The sequence below is a fragment of the Somniosus microcephalus genome, chromosome 23 (genome assembly GCF_052327205.1).
Source record: "Somniosus microcephalus isolate GS21.2 chromosome 23, FLI_Smic_1.0, whole genome shotgun sequence".
Taxonomy (NCBI): Eukaryota; Metazoa; Chordata; class Chondrichthyes; order Squaliformes; family Somniosidae; genus Somniosus; species Somniosus microcephalus.
This window is the reverse complement of record NC_141009.1, coordinates 20839731-20855680: the sequence shown is the minus strand read 5'-3', so window position 1 is coordinate 20855680 and position 15950 is coordinate 20839731. Positions and strand designations below refer to the sequence as shown.

The following is a 15950-nucleotide window of genomic DNA, read 5'->3' as shown; positions in this document are numbered from 1 at the left end:
TAAATTTAAAATGGAGATAGACAGTGTAAAGTCTGTGGGTTGTGCAGTTAATTACGACACAGACTTCAGGAGTAACATACAACAGGACTATACTATTCGAAGGTCAGGGCGAATCTGCCCTATAAATCATGCCACAGCACTTATATACTGGTGTGGTCACCGTCGGTATTACCGTATACAGAAGCCAAACAAGTAGTGCCACACCTAAAATAGTTCTCTTAAAGGTGAACGGTTACATACACTACAATCCTCCCTTTTTAGCTTACAACATACGTATTCCCCATTAAACATAACATATATTCAACTTCATGTAAAACAATTTACAGATATAGTCTCTGCGGAAAACAGTTCACAGGTTCAGTCTCTGTGGGAACAGTTCACAGATTCAGTCTCTGGTCTTGCCTCGGTCCGAACAACATCTCTGTGGTGTAGCCGGTTCACATTGCTAGCGTGACTCATCCAATAGTCTTTCCCTTAAGAGACTCTCGGGGCTCCCTTATCAGCTGCCAGCTGTAGCGCCACCATCTCCCTATGTTCCTTAGACTTTAAGTGCTTCATCCTGATTTCTGCACTTTGGGAGTTTTCATCACAAGCTGGGCAGACCAAGTCCTCGTAATATTCCGTGTCACTCAACAGATCATGGTAATATTCGGTGTCATCCTGAGCTAGTCTAGCGAGAGGGCCTGCTACTTCTTCCTTACCCAACTGGACGTTAGCCGACTGTTGTTCCCTCCCTAGACATCTTTCCTGAAGAGACTTCTTTATGCGTTCATATTCATCCCACTCTTCCTGGGTTTCCTGCAAATCCTTCACTAATGACTTCAATACTTCCCCTTCCATCGGAGATTGATTGATCGGGCTATTCAATCCTTCTACTGGAGCATCTGTTTCAACATTCTGTTGTTCCCATTGACGTGATTCAGCGTACTTTTGGCATCCCAGTAAAATCCGTGTTGCACCCTCAGCTATATCCGTAACTTTTGAGAGCTCCGAACTCCTTCCCTCTGAAGATTGAAGCTCGTGTTCAGATTGTTCCCATTGCAGGGTCTTGTCCCTCAACATATGAAGGAGTTGGCTGACCGTTAACTCTTCCACGGGAACACTGTGAATCAGAGTCTTCTCCATTTCATCCACCTTTTCCTCCAATGCTTTCACCTTCTTTTCCTCTTGTACTTTGGCTTTCAGCGCTCGGAGAAGTTGTGCCATGATGCTATCTAGCTCTTGTGCCATGATGCTCTCTAGCTCATGTCTTACAGTCTCTGTGTTTCTTACAGTTTCCTTTTCTTCCACTGAAAGGATTCCCAGTTGACTCTGTTCTTCAAGTTGTTGAACCTCGGTCATTGCCGCCTCATATTTGTCTTGGGTTTCCTTCAATAATTTTCTGAGTTCTTGGACATCTTGCCTTTCATGTTCTGCCATGTCTTTCACCTCTAATTTCTCATCTATGGATGGAACTTCTACCGATGAGTCTGTCTTGGCCTTGAGCTCATCAAGAATTTCCTGCAGCCTTTGGACTTCTTGCTCATGTTCAACCTTTAGTTGCTCATATGCTTCTACTGAAACTAGCTTTTCGGAGGTTGCCGAGTTAACCCCTTCCAGAATTGTAGCCTGGGCCTGTTCATACTGTTCTTTCAACTTCTCACACTCTGCTTGTAAAGAGTCGTAGAGAAGAACTGGAATAAAATCCTGGCTTCCTGAAGATTCCTCTTCATTTGCTTCTTTCGCAATTTTCTGTTGGAGTTCAGCCAAGGCTGCTATGCTATCTGCCTCTCGAAGTCTCACTGCCATCAAATCTTCTTTATTCTTGCAGTCTATCTCAGCCATTTTCCCTTTACTTTCATTTAACTGAGTGAGTAGTCCCTTATTGCACCTTCTCCTGTAGACCATTGCACTCCTTCTCTGTTCGACCTAGCTGGTTACTGCTGATTTGGTTCTGTGTTTCAAGTTCCAACATCCTTTGCTTAGCTTCTTTCAGTTTCGCCCCTATAAGCTCCTCTTGCAACATGGCCACATTATTCTCATCAGGTAAAGAAGCGTTTCTCTTTTCTATGCCCAAGATTTTTTTTTGCATCTCTTTAAGTGCACACTGCAATTCAGCTTCTCTTAACCTTGCCTGCACTAGCTCCGTCTCCAATTGCAGAACAAAATCCTCAGTGTAGCGTGGGTTGCCTTTATGCTGTATCTCTAGATCATGCAAATATTCTAACTCCTGAACATCATAAGGGAGATGTGATCGGTAATTGGTCACGATGGCTCTATGGTCGCTCTCTGCTTGAGCCAGCAGGTTCTGTTGTCTTTCCAGACTCTCCCATTCGGTGTCATAGAACTTTTTCATTGTTTTCATCTCTTGTACGAGACGGTAACTCAATTGTTCTAATTGTTGTCGTACTTTGAGATAACGTTGAGTTCGAGCCCGGTGTTCCTCCGTAATGCATATGTCTGTAACTTGAACAGACTCAAAATTCTCTGTCTTTCTACACGCCATCGTTTTTCCAACCTTAGTCAGTGAGTTCATGTTAACCTTGTTTTTCATACTTGGGCTGGACTTATCGTCTTCCGGCTCAGAGTCTGAGCTGCTTGTCTGCACCGAGTCCTCACTCGTCATTGCTTGTAGGTAGTGCCATTCCATGTCTATTTTCTTGATCCACTCCCGTCCTAGAAGTGGTGGTCCTCCCTCAGGTAGTGCGTATAAGTTCATTCTTGGGTGTTCTTTACCCCTATCTCTCACCTTGACTCTTATCTTTCCCATGGGGTATACTTTATGCCCCGTGTATGTCTGCAATACGAACTTGGTATCTCTTAAGGGTATATGTGAGAAGAGCCGGTGGTAATCCCTTCGATTTATGACTGATACAGTTGATCCAGTGTCCAACTCCATTTTCACTTGGATTCCAGCTATTTTTAGCATGACCCAGATAGTTTGTAGGTCAGCTTCCTTACTCACATTATGAATTCTCAGACTACCCAGCTCCTGGCCGTTTGGGTCTGAGTCTGAATTCTGTTCGTCTGAACTCTTCTCAGCCACCTTGTGTACCTTGTTGTACTTTTCCTGTGATGGCTTCCTTTGGTTGTTGGTCTTCTTCCCTGACCGGCATACCTTAGCGATGTGACCCAGTTTGCCACATTTCCTACATTCCTGGTTCTTAAACCAGCATTGGTTCTGATCGTGTGTTGTCTTCCCACAGCGATAGCATTTTGTTATACTCGAGGTAATTTGGTCCACACCGAGTGCCGCTGCCTTTAGCTGCATTTCCACAGTTCCTTTCGCTGCGGCTTCGTGCGATGCTGCTATAAGGACAGCCCTGTCAAGTGTAAGGTCGTTCTCTTCGAGTAATCGCTTTTGCGTCCCTTCCTTGGACAGTCCACATACGAACTTGTCTCGCAATGCCTCTGTCAGATTCCCTTCAAACTGGCAGTATTTCGCTAGTCTACGCAGTTCGACCAAGTATTCTGCGTTGCTTTCGTCTTTCCGTTGCGTTCTCGCATAGAATTTGAATCGTTCAGCCAACATCAACGGTGTGGGGTTCAAGTGATCCTTCAGAACAGCCACTATCTCATCGAAAGTCTGATCCGCCGGTTTAGCTGGTGATAGTAGATGCTTCAAGAGCCCGTATGTCTTTGCGCCCATCGAGTTTAGCAAGGTTATAGCTTTGTCGTCTTCTTCTATTTTGTTGGCCTCACAATAGATCTAAATGCGTTTCACGTACGTGGCCCAGTCTTCTATCTCCGAATTAAAATCGTTGATGTTACCACGCTTAGGCATCTTCCTCTCTTTGGGAACAACACAAGTATTTCTTTAAATTATTATTTCTTTTTTTTTTCTAAGATGGCGGTTTTCCCGCGAAAATGGCGGTTTCCCGCTCTTATCTTCTCTCCCCGCCCACTTCAATGGCGGTTTCCCGCTTCTGTCTTCTTCCCCGCCTAATGGCGGCTTCCCGCGTTTCTTCCCTGGCGGGAGGGGTACACTTTCCCCACGGGCGACGGCCGCTGGCTTTCAGGTTCACAGCCTGCGCGTCGGTTTCAAGGCTTTCCCTTTTTTATTTTTTATTTTATGGCAGGGCGACCGGCTCTGGGTACCCCGTTGACGGCGAACAGGTTCAGCCGCTGGGCTGGCTCTCGCACAGTTCCCCTTGCTCGGCTCTGTCTCTCTCCCGCTCGCTCGGCTCTACCGGCGCTGGGTACACCCCGTTGACGGAGGACAGTTCAGCCGCTGGACTGGCTCTCGCACAGTTCCCCTTGCTCGGCTTTGCCTCTCTCCTGCTCGCTCGGCTCTACCGGCGCTGGTTACACCCCGTTGACGGAGGACAGTTCAGCCGCTGGACTGGCTCTCGCGCAGTCTCTCTTGGTCGGCTCTGCCTCTCCCGCTCGCTCGGACCCCAATCGCGCCTCCCAGCCCTCTCGCAGTCTGGTGCTTCTCTCCCCGGCTGCGGCTGAGTTTCTCTCTTCCCGCGCCTACGCTCCCGGTCGCAGCGCTTCGTGGCTTCGGTCACCGCCCGGCTTTTCCCGCCGCTCGCGGTCTCTCACGACGCCGTTGGACCCGACTTTTTGTCCAGCTCCTTTTCCCCCTCGACCGTGGTCGAGTGCCCAGCCCTTATCCTCCGGCTATTCTTTTCACTTTCCCTTACTCACAGTCACCGTGGCAGAAGGGACAGTCAGTGCCTGTTGCTGATGGAAGTTTTTGTCGCTAAAGTCTTCCTCCTTTCTATTGCTGCAGCCTTGAGTTTTCTCCCAGCCGAATGACGAGGGCGGTTGCCTCTTTTCGACGCTCTTTCGTTGCTTTGAAAATATTGTTGCCGCAGGGTACGATCGGACTCGTCGCCACTGTAAAGTCTGTGGGTTGTGCAGTTAATTACGACACAGACTTCAGGAGTAACATACAACAGGACTTTACTATTCGAAGGTCAGGGCGAATCTGCCCTATAAATCATGCCACAGCACTTATATACCGGTGTGGTCACCGTCGGTATTACCGTATACAGAAGCCAAACAAGTAGTGCCACACCTAAAATAGTTCTCTTAAAGGTGAACGGTTACATACAATAGTCTCTTAAAGGTAGACGGTTACATACACTACAGACAGTTTCCTAGCTGATAAGGGAATTAGGGGTTACGGGGAGCGGGCAGGGAAGTGGACATGAGTCTAGGTTCGGATCAGCCATAATCCTATTGAATGGCGGAGCAGGCCCAAGGGGCCGTATGGCCTACTCCTGCTCCTACTTCTTATGTTCTTATGTTATGTAAGTTACCTGGTGTTGGATTTGTGAGAGCAGTCCTGAAAGGGACTGCCTGTTCGGCCGCAACCAACAAGGTAAGTTTTTAAAATATACTTACCAGAATGTGGTGCTGGGAGCTGCAGGAGTGTTTCTCTCAACCCCACATTCAAACCACACTGGCCGCTGCTGGCCACCACTTCTGCCCCCACCCCACATCGCTGTCGCTGCTCCCTTCCTCTCGCCCCGCCCCTTGCTATCCTCTGACTCAGTCGTCCTCCTTCCTCACTTACCTGAGGACCACAGCATCAGCCTGATCTTCAAATCTGCTTCGCTTGCAAGCTGCTTGTTGCTCTCCACAGTTCGCCAGCTCGATGGAAATGAGACCCAAGGCACAGTATCAGGGGTGCCTTGGACCTCACCATTCAGGTGCGCTCATTATTCTAGGCCACGTAGTTTCAGCCTGCTAGTAAAATCACTGCTTTTACAATGAGAGGGCAGACTCATATTAGCAAGAAGGAGAAAGCAGCCATGTTTTTTGGGGTACCACTAAATAGTTTTCAGTGCTACCACAGTTTGCAGCAGTGGGAATGCAAAGTCTAAAGTCATGGTTTCTGCAGTTAACATTGGAGAACCACCAGAGCAGTGGGTATTATTTATGTCAGGTTTCTACAAACCTTTTTTACTGTTTTATATAAATAGGCACCGGAGACTTCCCCTGAACCCACGATTAGATTACTGTCTTTAACTCAGTATGGGGGAAGATTTCCTCTGTGAGCTGTGTGTAGTAAATTCGTAAACCGTTTATAAAGAGTACATTGATGGTTTTGTTGAACACAACGCACAGAGCAAATCTTCCCCCATGTTATGTTTCAAACTTTTTGTTTAACCATTTTTCTAAGCATTTGTTTTCCCTGCAATAATCTGTGGCATCATTATTGCAGATATCAGAAAATAATTTGCAACCAATTACACGAAAACCCAAATATATTACTGCTACTGTACATATTACACAGACATTAACTGCTGAGTTTTTGGCCCTCTGCCTATACCTTTCTTATATCTACTGTCACAGTAGATGTGACTCTAATTTTTCAATAGGTTCTTCCAAGAGAATGCTTCACCTCTATTAAGCGAATTCATTTTGTGAGGAATGCAGGGAACCAAGCTGCATACTTCTTATTCTCATACATTAATTTACTTTCATATACAATGGGACCTCAATTATCCGCCACATGGCGTGAACCCTTGGGTGGATAATCAAAATTCCCCTTGCACCTAGTCGAAAGCAATGACTTTTAAGCTTTTTGGTCTATTTATATTATCTGATCAAGTTTCCTTCAATTGCCGCTAAGACTCATTTTGAAAATCACTAAGAAAAATACTGGTCGGCCAACTCCTACTGGTTTCCTAGAACCACAACCCTGACCTCTGCAGGTTTCCCAGACCCAGAAAGTTGACTCCCGCTGGTTTCCAAGACCCAGAAGCCTGACTCCTGCTGGTTTCCCCAACCAAAAACTCTTGACTCCTGAGCTGCATAGATAGTAAATTGTACCAGGTGTTGGAAATGCAGATAATTACTTATTCTGCTGGTCAAGAACTCAAAAGCTGTAAAGGAAACTTAATTGTACTTGATTTATGGAAATCTAAGCTCCAACTTCCATGAACTTGAATGTGGGTAATAGAAACATAGAAACATAGAAGATAGGAGCAGGAGTAGGCCATTCGGCCCTTCGAGGCAGCTCCGCCATTCAATGAGATCATGGCTGATCATTCAAATTCAGTACCCTGTCACTGCCTTCTCCCCATATCCCTTGATCCCTTTAGCCTTAAGAAATATATCCAACTCCTTCTTGAATATATTTAATGAACTGGCCTCCACCGCCCTCTGTGGCAGAGAATTCCACAGGTTCACCACTCTCTGGGTGAAGAAATTCCTCCTCATTGCAGCCCTAAATGTCCTACCCCTTATCCTTAGACGATGACCCCTGGTTCTGGACTCCCCGACCATCGGGAACATCCTTCCAGCATCTAGTCTGTCCAGGCCTGACAGAATTTTATAGGTTTCGATGAGATCCCCTCTCAATCTTCTAAACTCCAGTGAGTATAAGCCCAATCGACACAATCTCTCCTCATACGTCATTCCTGCCATCCCAGGTATCAGCCTGGTGAATCTTCGCTGCACTCCCTCCATGGCAAGAACGTCCTTCCTCAGATAAGGCGACCAAAACTGCACACAATACTCAAGGTGCGGTCTCACCAAGGCCCTGTACAACTGTAGCAAGACATCCTTGTTCCTGTGCTCGAACCCTCTTGCTACGAAGGCCAACATACCATTTGCCTTCTTAACCGCCTGCTGCACCTGCATGCTTACCTTCAGCGACTGGTGCACAAGAACACCCAGGTCTCTTTGCACTTCCCCTTCTCCCAATCTATTGCCATTCAAATAATAACCTGCCTTCCTGTTTTTGCCACCAAAGTGGATAACCTCACATTTATCCACATTATAACTGAGGCTCCATTATATTACATGCACATGTAGCAATTTTAGAGATTTTTAGAAGTACAGGAAACTTTCGATTAACCGGAACGTTCTATCCACCGGCAAAATTCAGGAGTCGGTTCAGGTAACTTTTTTTACTTTTAGTTACTTTTTTTACTGCATTTGTTGCTGTGCAAGGGTGTAGCTGAAGCTGTTGCTAAGCTACAGAGACGCTTGCAACTTGTGCCGATTGTTTTGAAGCTGAAGCAACAGGGTTTGTTGCTTTATACGGAGCTCTGAGCTCCGTATCTTTTACTATAGCGTTCGGTTATCCGGAATTGTTGATGAACCGGCAACACGTCGGTCCCGTCCGTGCCGGATACCAGAAAGTTTCCTGTATGTAGTGTATTGAAATGTAACATTGAATATCTGAATTGTATCTAATAGAATATTTTATTTTGCTGTGCTTTACAAGGTATGTGCTTACAAGCATTTATGGAGGCCATCTTTCACCTGGCACAGAGGAGATACAAGTCCCCACCTCTACGTGAACAAGTTGAGGCACTGGTCAATTTTTGTGAATATCAGTTGGAAGCACTGGATGAGAAGCACTTTCTGTACGGCCGTGCAACAGCAGACCAAAGATCTGGCTTTGCTACGTATCAGACTGAAAGGCCTCGCTCAGGTGCTGTCAGCCACATGCACTTATTAAACCGTATGAGCACGTCCAATAGATTGCCAGCATCATCATTATCTACATCAGCGGATCAACGGCTTGTAAATTCACTGAGTTTAAGAGGTATTTCTTAATAGCTATGTAAATGCTACCATCTTCACCGTAGCATTTTATTTATAATGTTAAGGCAATACTTGTCACCTACCTGTGAATTATTACTGTTGATAGTGTTTTAATTGCCCAGTTCACTGTGCTCCTTACTGATGATAGTGTGAATACTGTCAGGAAAGATTTTAAACAGTGAACTATTTCATCAGCTGATGGTGATTCTAGAGAACTTCTTAGCACAGCCCCTGGCTTAGTTGGTTTTGAATGTTGTTTTTGTTTGGTCATCACCAAATCGTTATTATTAACACAGTAATCATTAATTATGATTTATTCCATTTGCCCACAGTAACTGCTTGCTCGCCAGCAGCTTCCTTCAGTCCTAAAGGATGGGACAATCTGGGCTGCAGGTTTTGTCGTAACAACCACCAATGCTGCTCTGTGATTGGCTTAAATGATGTGCGTTCTCAACGGGTCAAGCTGACACAAATTTTACATCCTTCTGCAAAGTGGTACTTTATGTAGTGGCCCAGTTCTCGAACAGCAGGCCCCCTCCCCCCACATCTCCAAGACTCATTCCTGCACAATCTCATTGGGAAGTTAGCTCTTCGACGCTAGGATAGCTAGTGATGGATAAATATTTTGGAACCAATTCTGTTGAAGTACAATTATATTATCTGCATTTCATACCTGCAGTGATGTGTGGTTTATTTAGGGGGAAATTTAAACAAGTATTGCGAATAGACGGATTGTTCAGTCCTAGCCTGAAACTCCAGGTTCCAAACAATTTAGATTTAATGTAAAGAGCCTGCCACTACCTGGCTCCTGGCCCTAATTCATTTATATCATTTTATTAAACAAGTTTCACAGTGGATGTTCTCTATTATTGACATGAGCTGCTGATTGCTGTGTAATGATTATTGGCATGCTCTTCTCATGTTCCAGGGTCTTCTGCCAGTGAAATCATATGGAAAACGTTCTCTTTTTTAAGTTCACTTTCTTCTGTCAACAGAGTGCAGGATCACCACTGGCACAGAGAGAGCTCCTCATTCATGTATATCAGTTCTTTGTGAAGAAACCCTCATACGTTAACATTTATTAAGTTAGAAATTGCTGTTGGTGATAATAGTGGATAAATGTGGAATGCATTTCTATAACATTTGTCCGCCTACTATTAAATGAATTAACACCTTTGTCAGAATAGTGGACAGAGGAATGTAATATATGTGTTAAGCCTTCATCTGCTAGAAACAGTAATTTCTGATCTATATTTTTGCTGTTTTTAATACTGCAGCTTTAGTGGCAGTGTGATAGCTGACATCAGTAATGCAGTATAAAACAGGAAAATGCGCATTAGGTATTGCATTGTTAAGGATGCACATTTTTGCAATAAAAACATTTGGTTGCAAGACATTGCTTAAAACGTTTAGAATTTAAAATTACTAGCAAACTCCAACAGTCTCCTGTACCACCATTCACATTTTAATCAGTAAAAGGAGCTGGCCATCTGGTCATTAAAGATCACACGAACAGTCAGAGGATGTTAAGCTGCATTTTGTGTTCTTATTTTCAGTACTAGTGCAGAACTCTGGTTTACCCAACTTTAGAACTGGCAGAGAACATGCCACTCCTCACTCACTTGCTGTGAAAATAAAGCTGTAACTCCGCCATTGGCAAAGTGACATTAACGAGCTTCAGTATATCATCAGGTGGAAATAAACAGCAGAAGTAGTAGATGGCCCAATGGAAAACATTAAATCTGCCACTTGTTTATTCACTGAAGATAAACCACTGAATAATATAAATTGGCGCAATGTTTTGTACAGTAAATAAAAGTTATCTGGAGTTTGTCTTTTTTCACATCAGTTTTCTCTTCTCTTCTCTTTAGGGTATTGACATATTGGTTGATTACAGGTCAATAGCACCCAAGTAGCAATTCTTTATGAGTGAATCTTAACAGTGAATGTTCAGAGGTTATTTCAGTATTGTGGTGCATCACAGCTACCTCCAGCTTTGATCATAGACAGCATCATAGATGAACCTCACCTTCGACTATAGGGAGGGCTCACCACAGCTAAACCCAACCCTGTACTCACCTAACATCCATACCTGAATACTGGATAGCAAGCAGCAGCAGAAACCCTAGCCCATCATTGCCACCTCCAGTAGCCACCCCTACCCCACCTCACCAGCTAACTCGGGACAAACCTGGGACTTTCCTGGTCTGTAGGGCTCAACCCTTCACTATGTGAGTATGCTGAGCTGTCAAGAGAGTTTGGCCTAGAAATTTGTCTCAGGCGGTGGTGCATATCAGGCGGTATGGGATCTGCCGCCCGCTATACACAGCGCCTGAGATTCAGTTCCATCGCAGTTAATAGAACTGAATATCAGGTGCTGCATATAACAGGCAGCCAATCCGATACCGTCAGTTTGGCGCCACTGCCCGAGACGAATTTCTAGGCCTTTATCTTTAAGTACACTTTGAAATTTAAGTAACTCAAGCTGTCTTTAAGTCCAAAGTTGTTTGAGATTTACGGGCGGAAGGCAAGCAGTGGATATTATCATCACTCTCTAGCAATTTTTAGTGTCCAGTGTGTTGAGGTAGAAAGAAAAATACTGATTCTTCCATCATATGTCAAAAAAAGTTTATGGCGTTAAAGTCGATTTTTTTTCTCAATACAATGAATACAAAGGTATTCATAGCCTGAAAAATGGATTTCTCAAAGGAAGAGAGTGTGGCATTTGTTGTGATTGGCAGCATGTCATTTAAAAAATGGCTCACGCTTGCTTGCAACGTGTGATTGATATGGTACACATACAAGCTTGTGGAAGAATTTATTTCTACTTGAAACATTATAGATTTCACTGCCTTTGCCTGCCCTCTTCAAAATGATACTTCTCACTGCTTCAAATAGCCATCTGTTCTATTTTCTAGATACAGATTTACAATCTGTCATTGACAGAGCGATGCTTTAACCCCTGACACATAGCAAGCAGGTTACTGTTGTGTTTCATTGTACCGCTGCTCATTGTATAAACGTGATGAGTTAGTCTGTTGTTTAAGGATGGTAGGCGGTCGTGGTGTTTATTATTAGCATATTCAATGTATGTGCTTATGATACATATATCTAGCTTGGCCACATATCTTTCTTGAAGTGCACATTGTGCTTAATACTGAACCAGTTAACACTATTCCAATCTCTTGCAGTTAATTGAATGCTAGTTAGCTTTTAATTTCAGCAGAATACTGTAAAGCCTTATCCGTCCTGCAGTAATTATGAGAATGAGAAATTATGTAGGAGCTGTTATCTCTAACTATTATGAAGTGTGGTAGCGCATTAATTATTTTTTTAACATGTAGTGGCGTGTATGCAGAATGTTATCAGGTTAAAGGCACTGCTCCCTTTAGAAACTATGTAAATAAGTTGTTAATTATATGCATATTTATTGGCTACCCTTCTGTAAGGGAACAGTATTTTTTTAGTTGTAAAAGCAGGTATTTTGTACTGTATTTGTAAGAATTTGCACAATAATGTTAAAGTTCTGGGTTTATTTTACATATGTTAGTTTAAATGGGATATTTCACTTGGCTGAATACATTTCCCTCTGAGACGAGAAAGGCTTGTTACAGTGATATATCATGCACAAATGCATCAGAATGGTTAATGAATTGTTTTCTTTCTATTTTAGTTCAGTCCAGGTCTGTTACAGTTTAATCACGAATCAGATACCATTGTACAGCAAGTTAAAACCCTGATGTTAGGAACTATCAGAGACAAGGTGAAGGGAAGAGTAAAGTTTTTGATTCCCCCATGGCATTGCTCATGATGTTGGGAAATATGCTGTTTTATAGGAATGGGAGCATGAAAAATATATGACGCAAAATGTCTTATTCTGCTGCTAAGGTGGAGCTGCGTTCCTTTAAACTTATGAGTTCCCTATTGCTGTAAATGAATTCTGAAGTCAATTACAGGCACATTCCTGAGGTGAATTAGAGGGTAATTGATTATTTCTCTTGAGATTAGCAGCTACTTGTAAATCTCTGCCTTGTGCCCAAGATCAGAAAAGCCCATTTTGAAGTATCTGACTTTCCTTTTTATAAAAATGGTAACAAAGTGTAAGTCCTGGGGTAAAAACAGAAAATGCTGTAAATACTCAGCAGGTCAGGCAGCATCGGTGGAGAGAGAAACAGAGTTAGCATTTCAGGTCAATGACCTTTTGTCAGAAGGTTAGCTTTGGCGCTGCAGCCGGCGCCATCTCGTTAAGGAGCCTACCATTGGGCGCGCAAGGCGGCTGCCTGCATGTTTCAGGCAGTAGGGCCATTTAAATCCGCAAATTTGGATCCTAGCATCCTGATTGCCATTTTACGTTGGAAATTGTCAGAGCATGCGCCATGCAAAAATAATCTAGGCTGCTGCTCCCCTGGGACTCTCCCTCCGCGATCGTGCCCCTGCCACCCCCAGACATTTACCTTTCTGTCGGGCCTAGACAAAACAATACCAGTAGGCCTCAATCCGGCGAGCTGCACCAGGACAACCATTTGGCACACCACAACTCATTGGCTCAATGTTAATGAGGCTGCGGCTCAGAATCACTGCCACTTCTTCACATTGAGTGCAGGAAATTTGCCTACATACACCCCCAACAGTGTAATTGCCCCTTTTTTGTTCTTCAGTTCAATCCCTATGGCCTCATTTGATGATCCTCCTAACATATCATCCCTCCTCACAGCTGTAATTGTTTATTTAACCAATATTGCGACACCACCCCCATCCTTTATCTCACATGTCTATCTGTGCCCTCAGCTCATCTGCCTTAATCACTAGACTCCTTGCATTGAAGTATATACCATTAAGCACTGCCAAACCTTTTTGTTGTCTATTTTCTTGCCTTTGTTTCCTCTGCCTTCCAAACTCACTAATTTACTACCTTCCATTTCCAGCTTTGCTTCTCTACCTTCTGAATCTACTCTCAGGTTCCCATCCCCCTGCCAAGCTAGTTTAAACCCTCCCCAACAGCACCGTCAAACCTCCCTGCCAGGATATTGGTCCCGGCCCTGTTGAGGTGCAATTCTACTTAAAAACAGGAAATACACAGCAGGTTAGTCAGCAGCTGAAAAATAAAGATAGGTTAATGTTTCAGGTGGAACCCTTGCTCTTTCAGATGCAGACTGACCTGCTGTACATTGCCAGTGTTTGTTGATTCTAGTTCAGAATACCAGCATTTGTTAAGTGTATGAGTTTTCTTTTTATCCCAACAATTCCACTGCCTTCTGTCAATTCTTTCCATGATATTCTCCTACATCCCCTCAAAATGCAGCAGACAATCTTCCCTTCTGTGCAATGATCTAGGCTAGTTCTCTTTTGTACATAATGAAGTTTTAAAATTACTCTCAAAACAGCAGTTAATCTTAGCTATACATGAATGTGGCTTCTGCTGCTATGTTTTAAGCTGCAGCTTCCCATTTGGAATGGAACTATTCTCCCATATGAAACATAAGTTTGCCTCTCCCTTTCAGATCCTGATTCACCCACTGTGTGTTTCTAGCATTTTCGTTTTTAATTTCAGACTACTAGATTTCCCAATGACATTATTCTTGGCAAGTCAGAGAACCAACTTATAAGGACAGGAGTGTAATACCATGTAATGCACGGAGTATTATTCTGCTGCTCAGATAGTTGCTCTTGAGCATCCCTGATTATAATCGCTCAACCTTTGGTGGCCGTGCCTTCTGTTGCCTAGGCCCTAAGCTCTGGAATTCCCTCCCTAAACCTCTCCGCCTCGCTACCTCTCTTTCCTCCTTGAAGACGCTCCTTAAAACCTACCTCTTTGACCAAGCTTTTGGTCACCTGCCCTCATTTATCCTTATAATGACTCGGTGTCAGATTTTTTGTCTTACAATACTCCTGTGCAGTGCCTTGGGATGGTTTACTACGTTAATGGCGCTATATAAATACAAGTTGTTGTTGTTGTTGTTTAATCTGGCCTGTCTCTTTAAGGTGCAGTCTGATTGACGTTAGATACATCCTGAGGTCAGTTAGAGGCTAATCATTGGTAGATACATGAGGACAATTAGAGGACATTCTACTGGTGATTCTTTCTGGGTTTTTTGATGTTAATTGTTCATTGATAGTTTTCTTTACTGTTCAATTTGTTACTGTTTTCTGAATGACATTGGAGGTAATCAAGTGCAATTGTGAAATACACTTTCAAGTGTAGCATTTGAGATGCGATGCCTTTCAAGTGTGACACTTTGAGGTTGGATTGATGCATACTAGACAAAGACTTATTTTTATTCTTACATATTTATTATTTACTTAACATTTTAGAATCTTCTATAGGTCTGTGCAGTTCTTGAACTGTAGTTTGAGGATTTAGCGATAGAAACTGTCATACCTTTTTGGCAGATGATGAATGACAGAAATAGTACACGCTTTACAGACTGTGGGGGCCATTAAATATACCCTCTTATTCATATATATTTATCAATTAAAAGTCCATTGAACTGAGAAATGCAGTCTTCAATTAATTACTTCACACAATATGCACCTACATCTAAGCTAATACAGAAGGTAGAGGTTTTGCTTGTGAACTTTAGCATGTGAACTCTATGAAAAACATATGTAAACTTTCACTTAAATGCCTTTTTCTCTGATGCATGGATTTGAACACCTGTGAAGAACACAGATCAGGATGTGCACTCGGCTGTGGTTCTATGCAGTGTTGTTCTGCTGGCTCTATTTGAAGTTATGCAATATACAAGGATTGCAAGGTATTCAATATGTGCTGGTGCATTAATTTGTGCAAAACTAAACAAGTGCCACAATATGGTATATTTATTGTTCTAGGTAGATGTATTTACAATATTATAATGTTAGATCAGGTTTAAGCCTGTCGAGGGCTTTCTATTCTGTTAGTTTTTCATTGTAGTCCATTAAGGGGCATGTACTAAAACTTCTATATTGTAAATATTCTGTAAATCTGCATTTTATTAAAAACATTTCTAGAACTCTAATATCCCTGTCAGTGTGTGTGTGTGCGTGTCAGACTTGCACAGATTACAAATGATTATCTAGCTTCATTGATGAAGCGTGCTGAAATATCCAGGTTGAATTTGAATTTCAGACAAATATGATTCTAGAAAAGTGAAAGTAACTCTCCTTTTATTATTCTAGACTTAGAAGAACACCCTTTTCATTACAGCATCAGAAATGTAACAGGCATGGAGGGAGCTGTAATGATCTCAATTTAGTAACAGGAATGATAAACTTTTGTGATATTTTCAATGTAGCATCCACACATGCCTGTCAAATGGCACCAAAGCAGCTTATAGTAAAAACAATGCTCAACCAGCATAGGTTTTAAAATACATGACCGTCATAGTTTTTTGAATTGATGCTGTTTCTGGCTAAACAAGATCGCTGTGTGCAGTTCCTGCAAATTAAAATATAATATGCAAGGTTGTGATGAATTGTTA

At 42.9% G+C, this 15950-nt stretch overlaps 1 protein-coding gene across 4 annotated transcripts in view; it reads left to right on the top strand.

Moving 5' to 3' along the window:
- Positions 1 to 15488, top strand: part of ttll11 (tubulin tyrosine ligase-like family, member 11) — a 217714-nt gene extending 202226 nt beyond the window's left edge. For 3 of the 4 annotated variants that reach the window (XM_085965582.1, XM_085965579.1, XM_085965580.1), the window contains 2 exons: positions 8168 to 8491; positions 8823 to 9345. In XM_085965582.1, coding sequence (XP_085821708.1) covers positions 8168 to 8491; positions 8823 to 8998 — 500 coding nt within the window. In that variant the 3' untranslated portion in view covers positions 8999 to 9345. Of the gene's footprint in view, positions 1 to 8167; positions 8492 to 8822; positions 9346 to 10046 lie in introns of those variants that run through there. The other variant, XM_085965581.1, reaches the window with a different exon arrangement.
- The last annotated feature ends 462 nt before the right edge of the window (positions 15489 to 15950 follow it).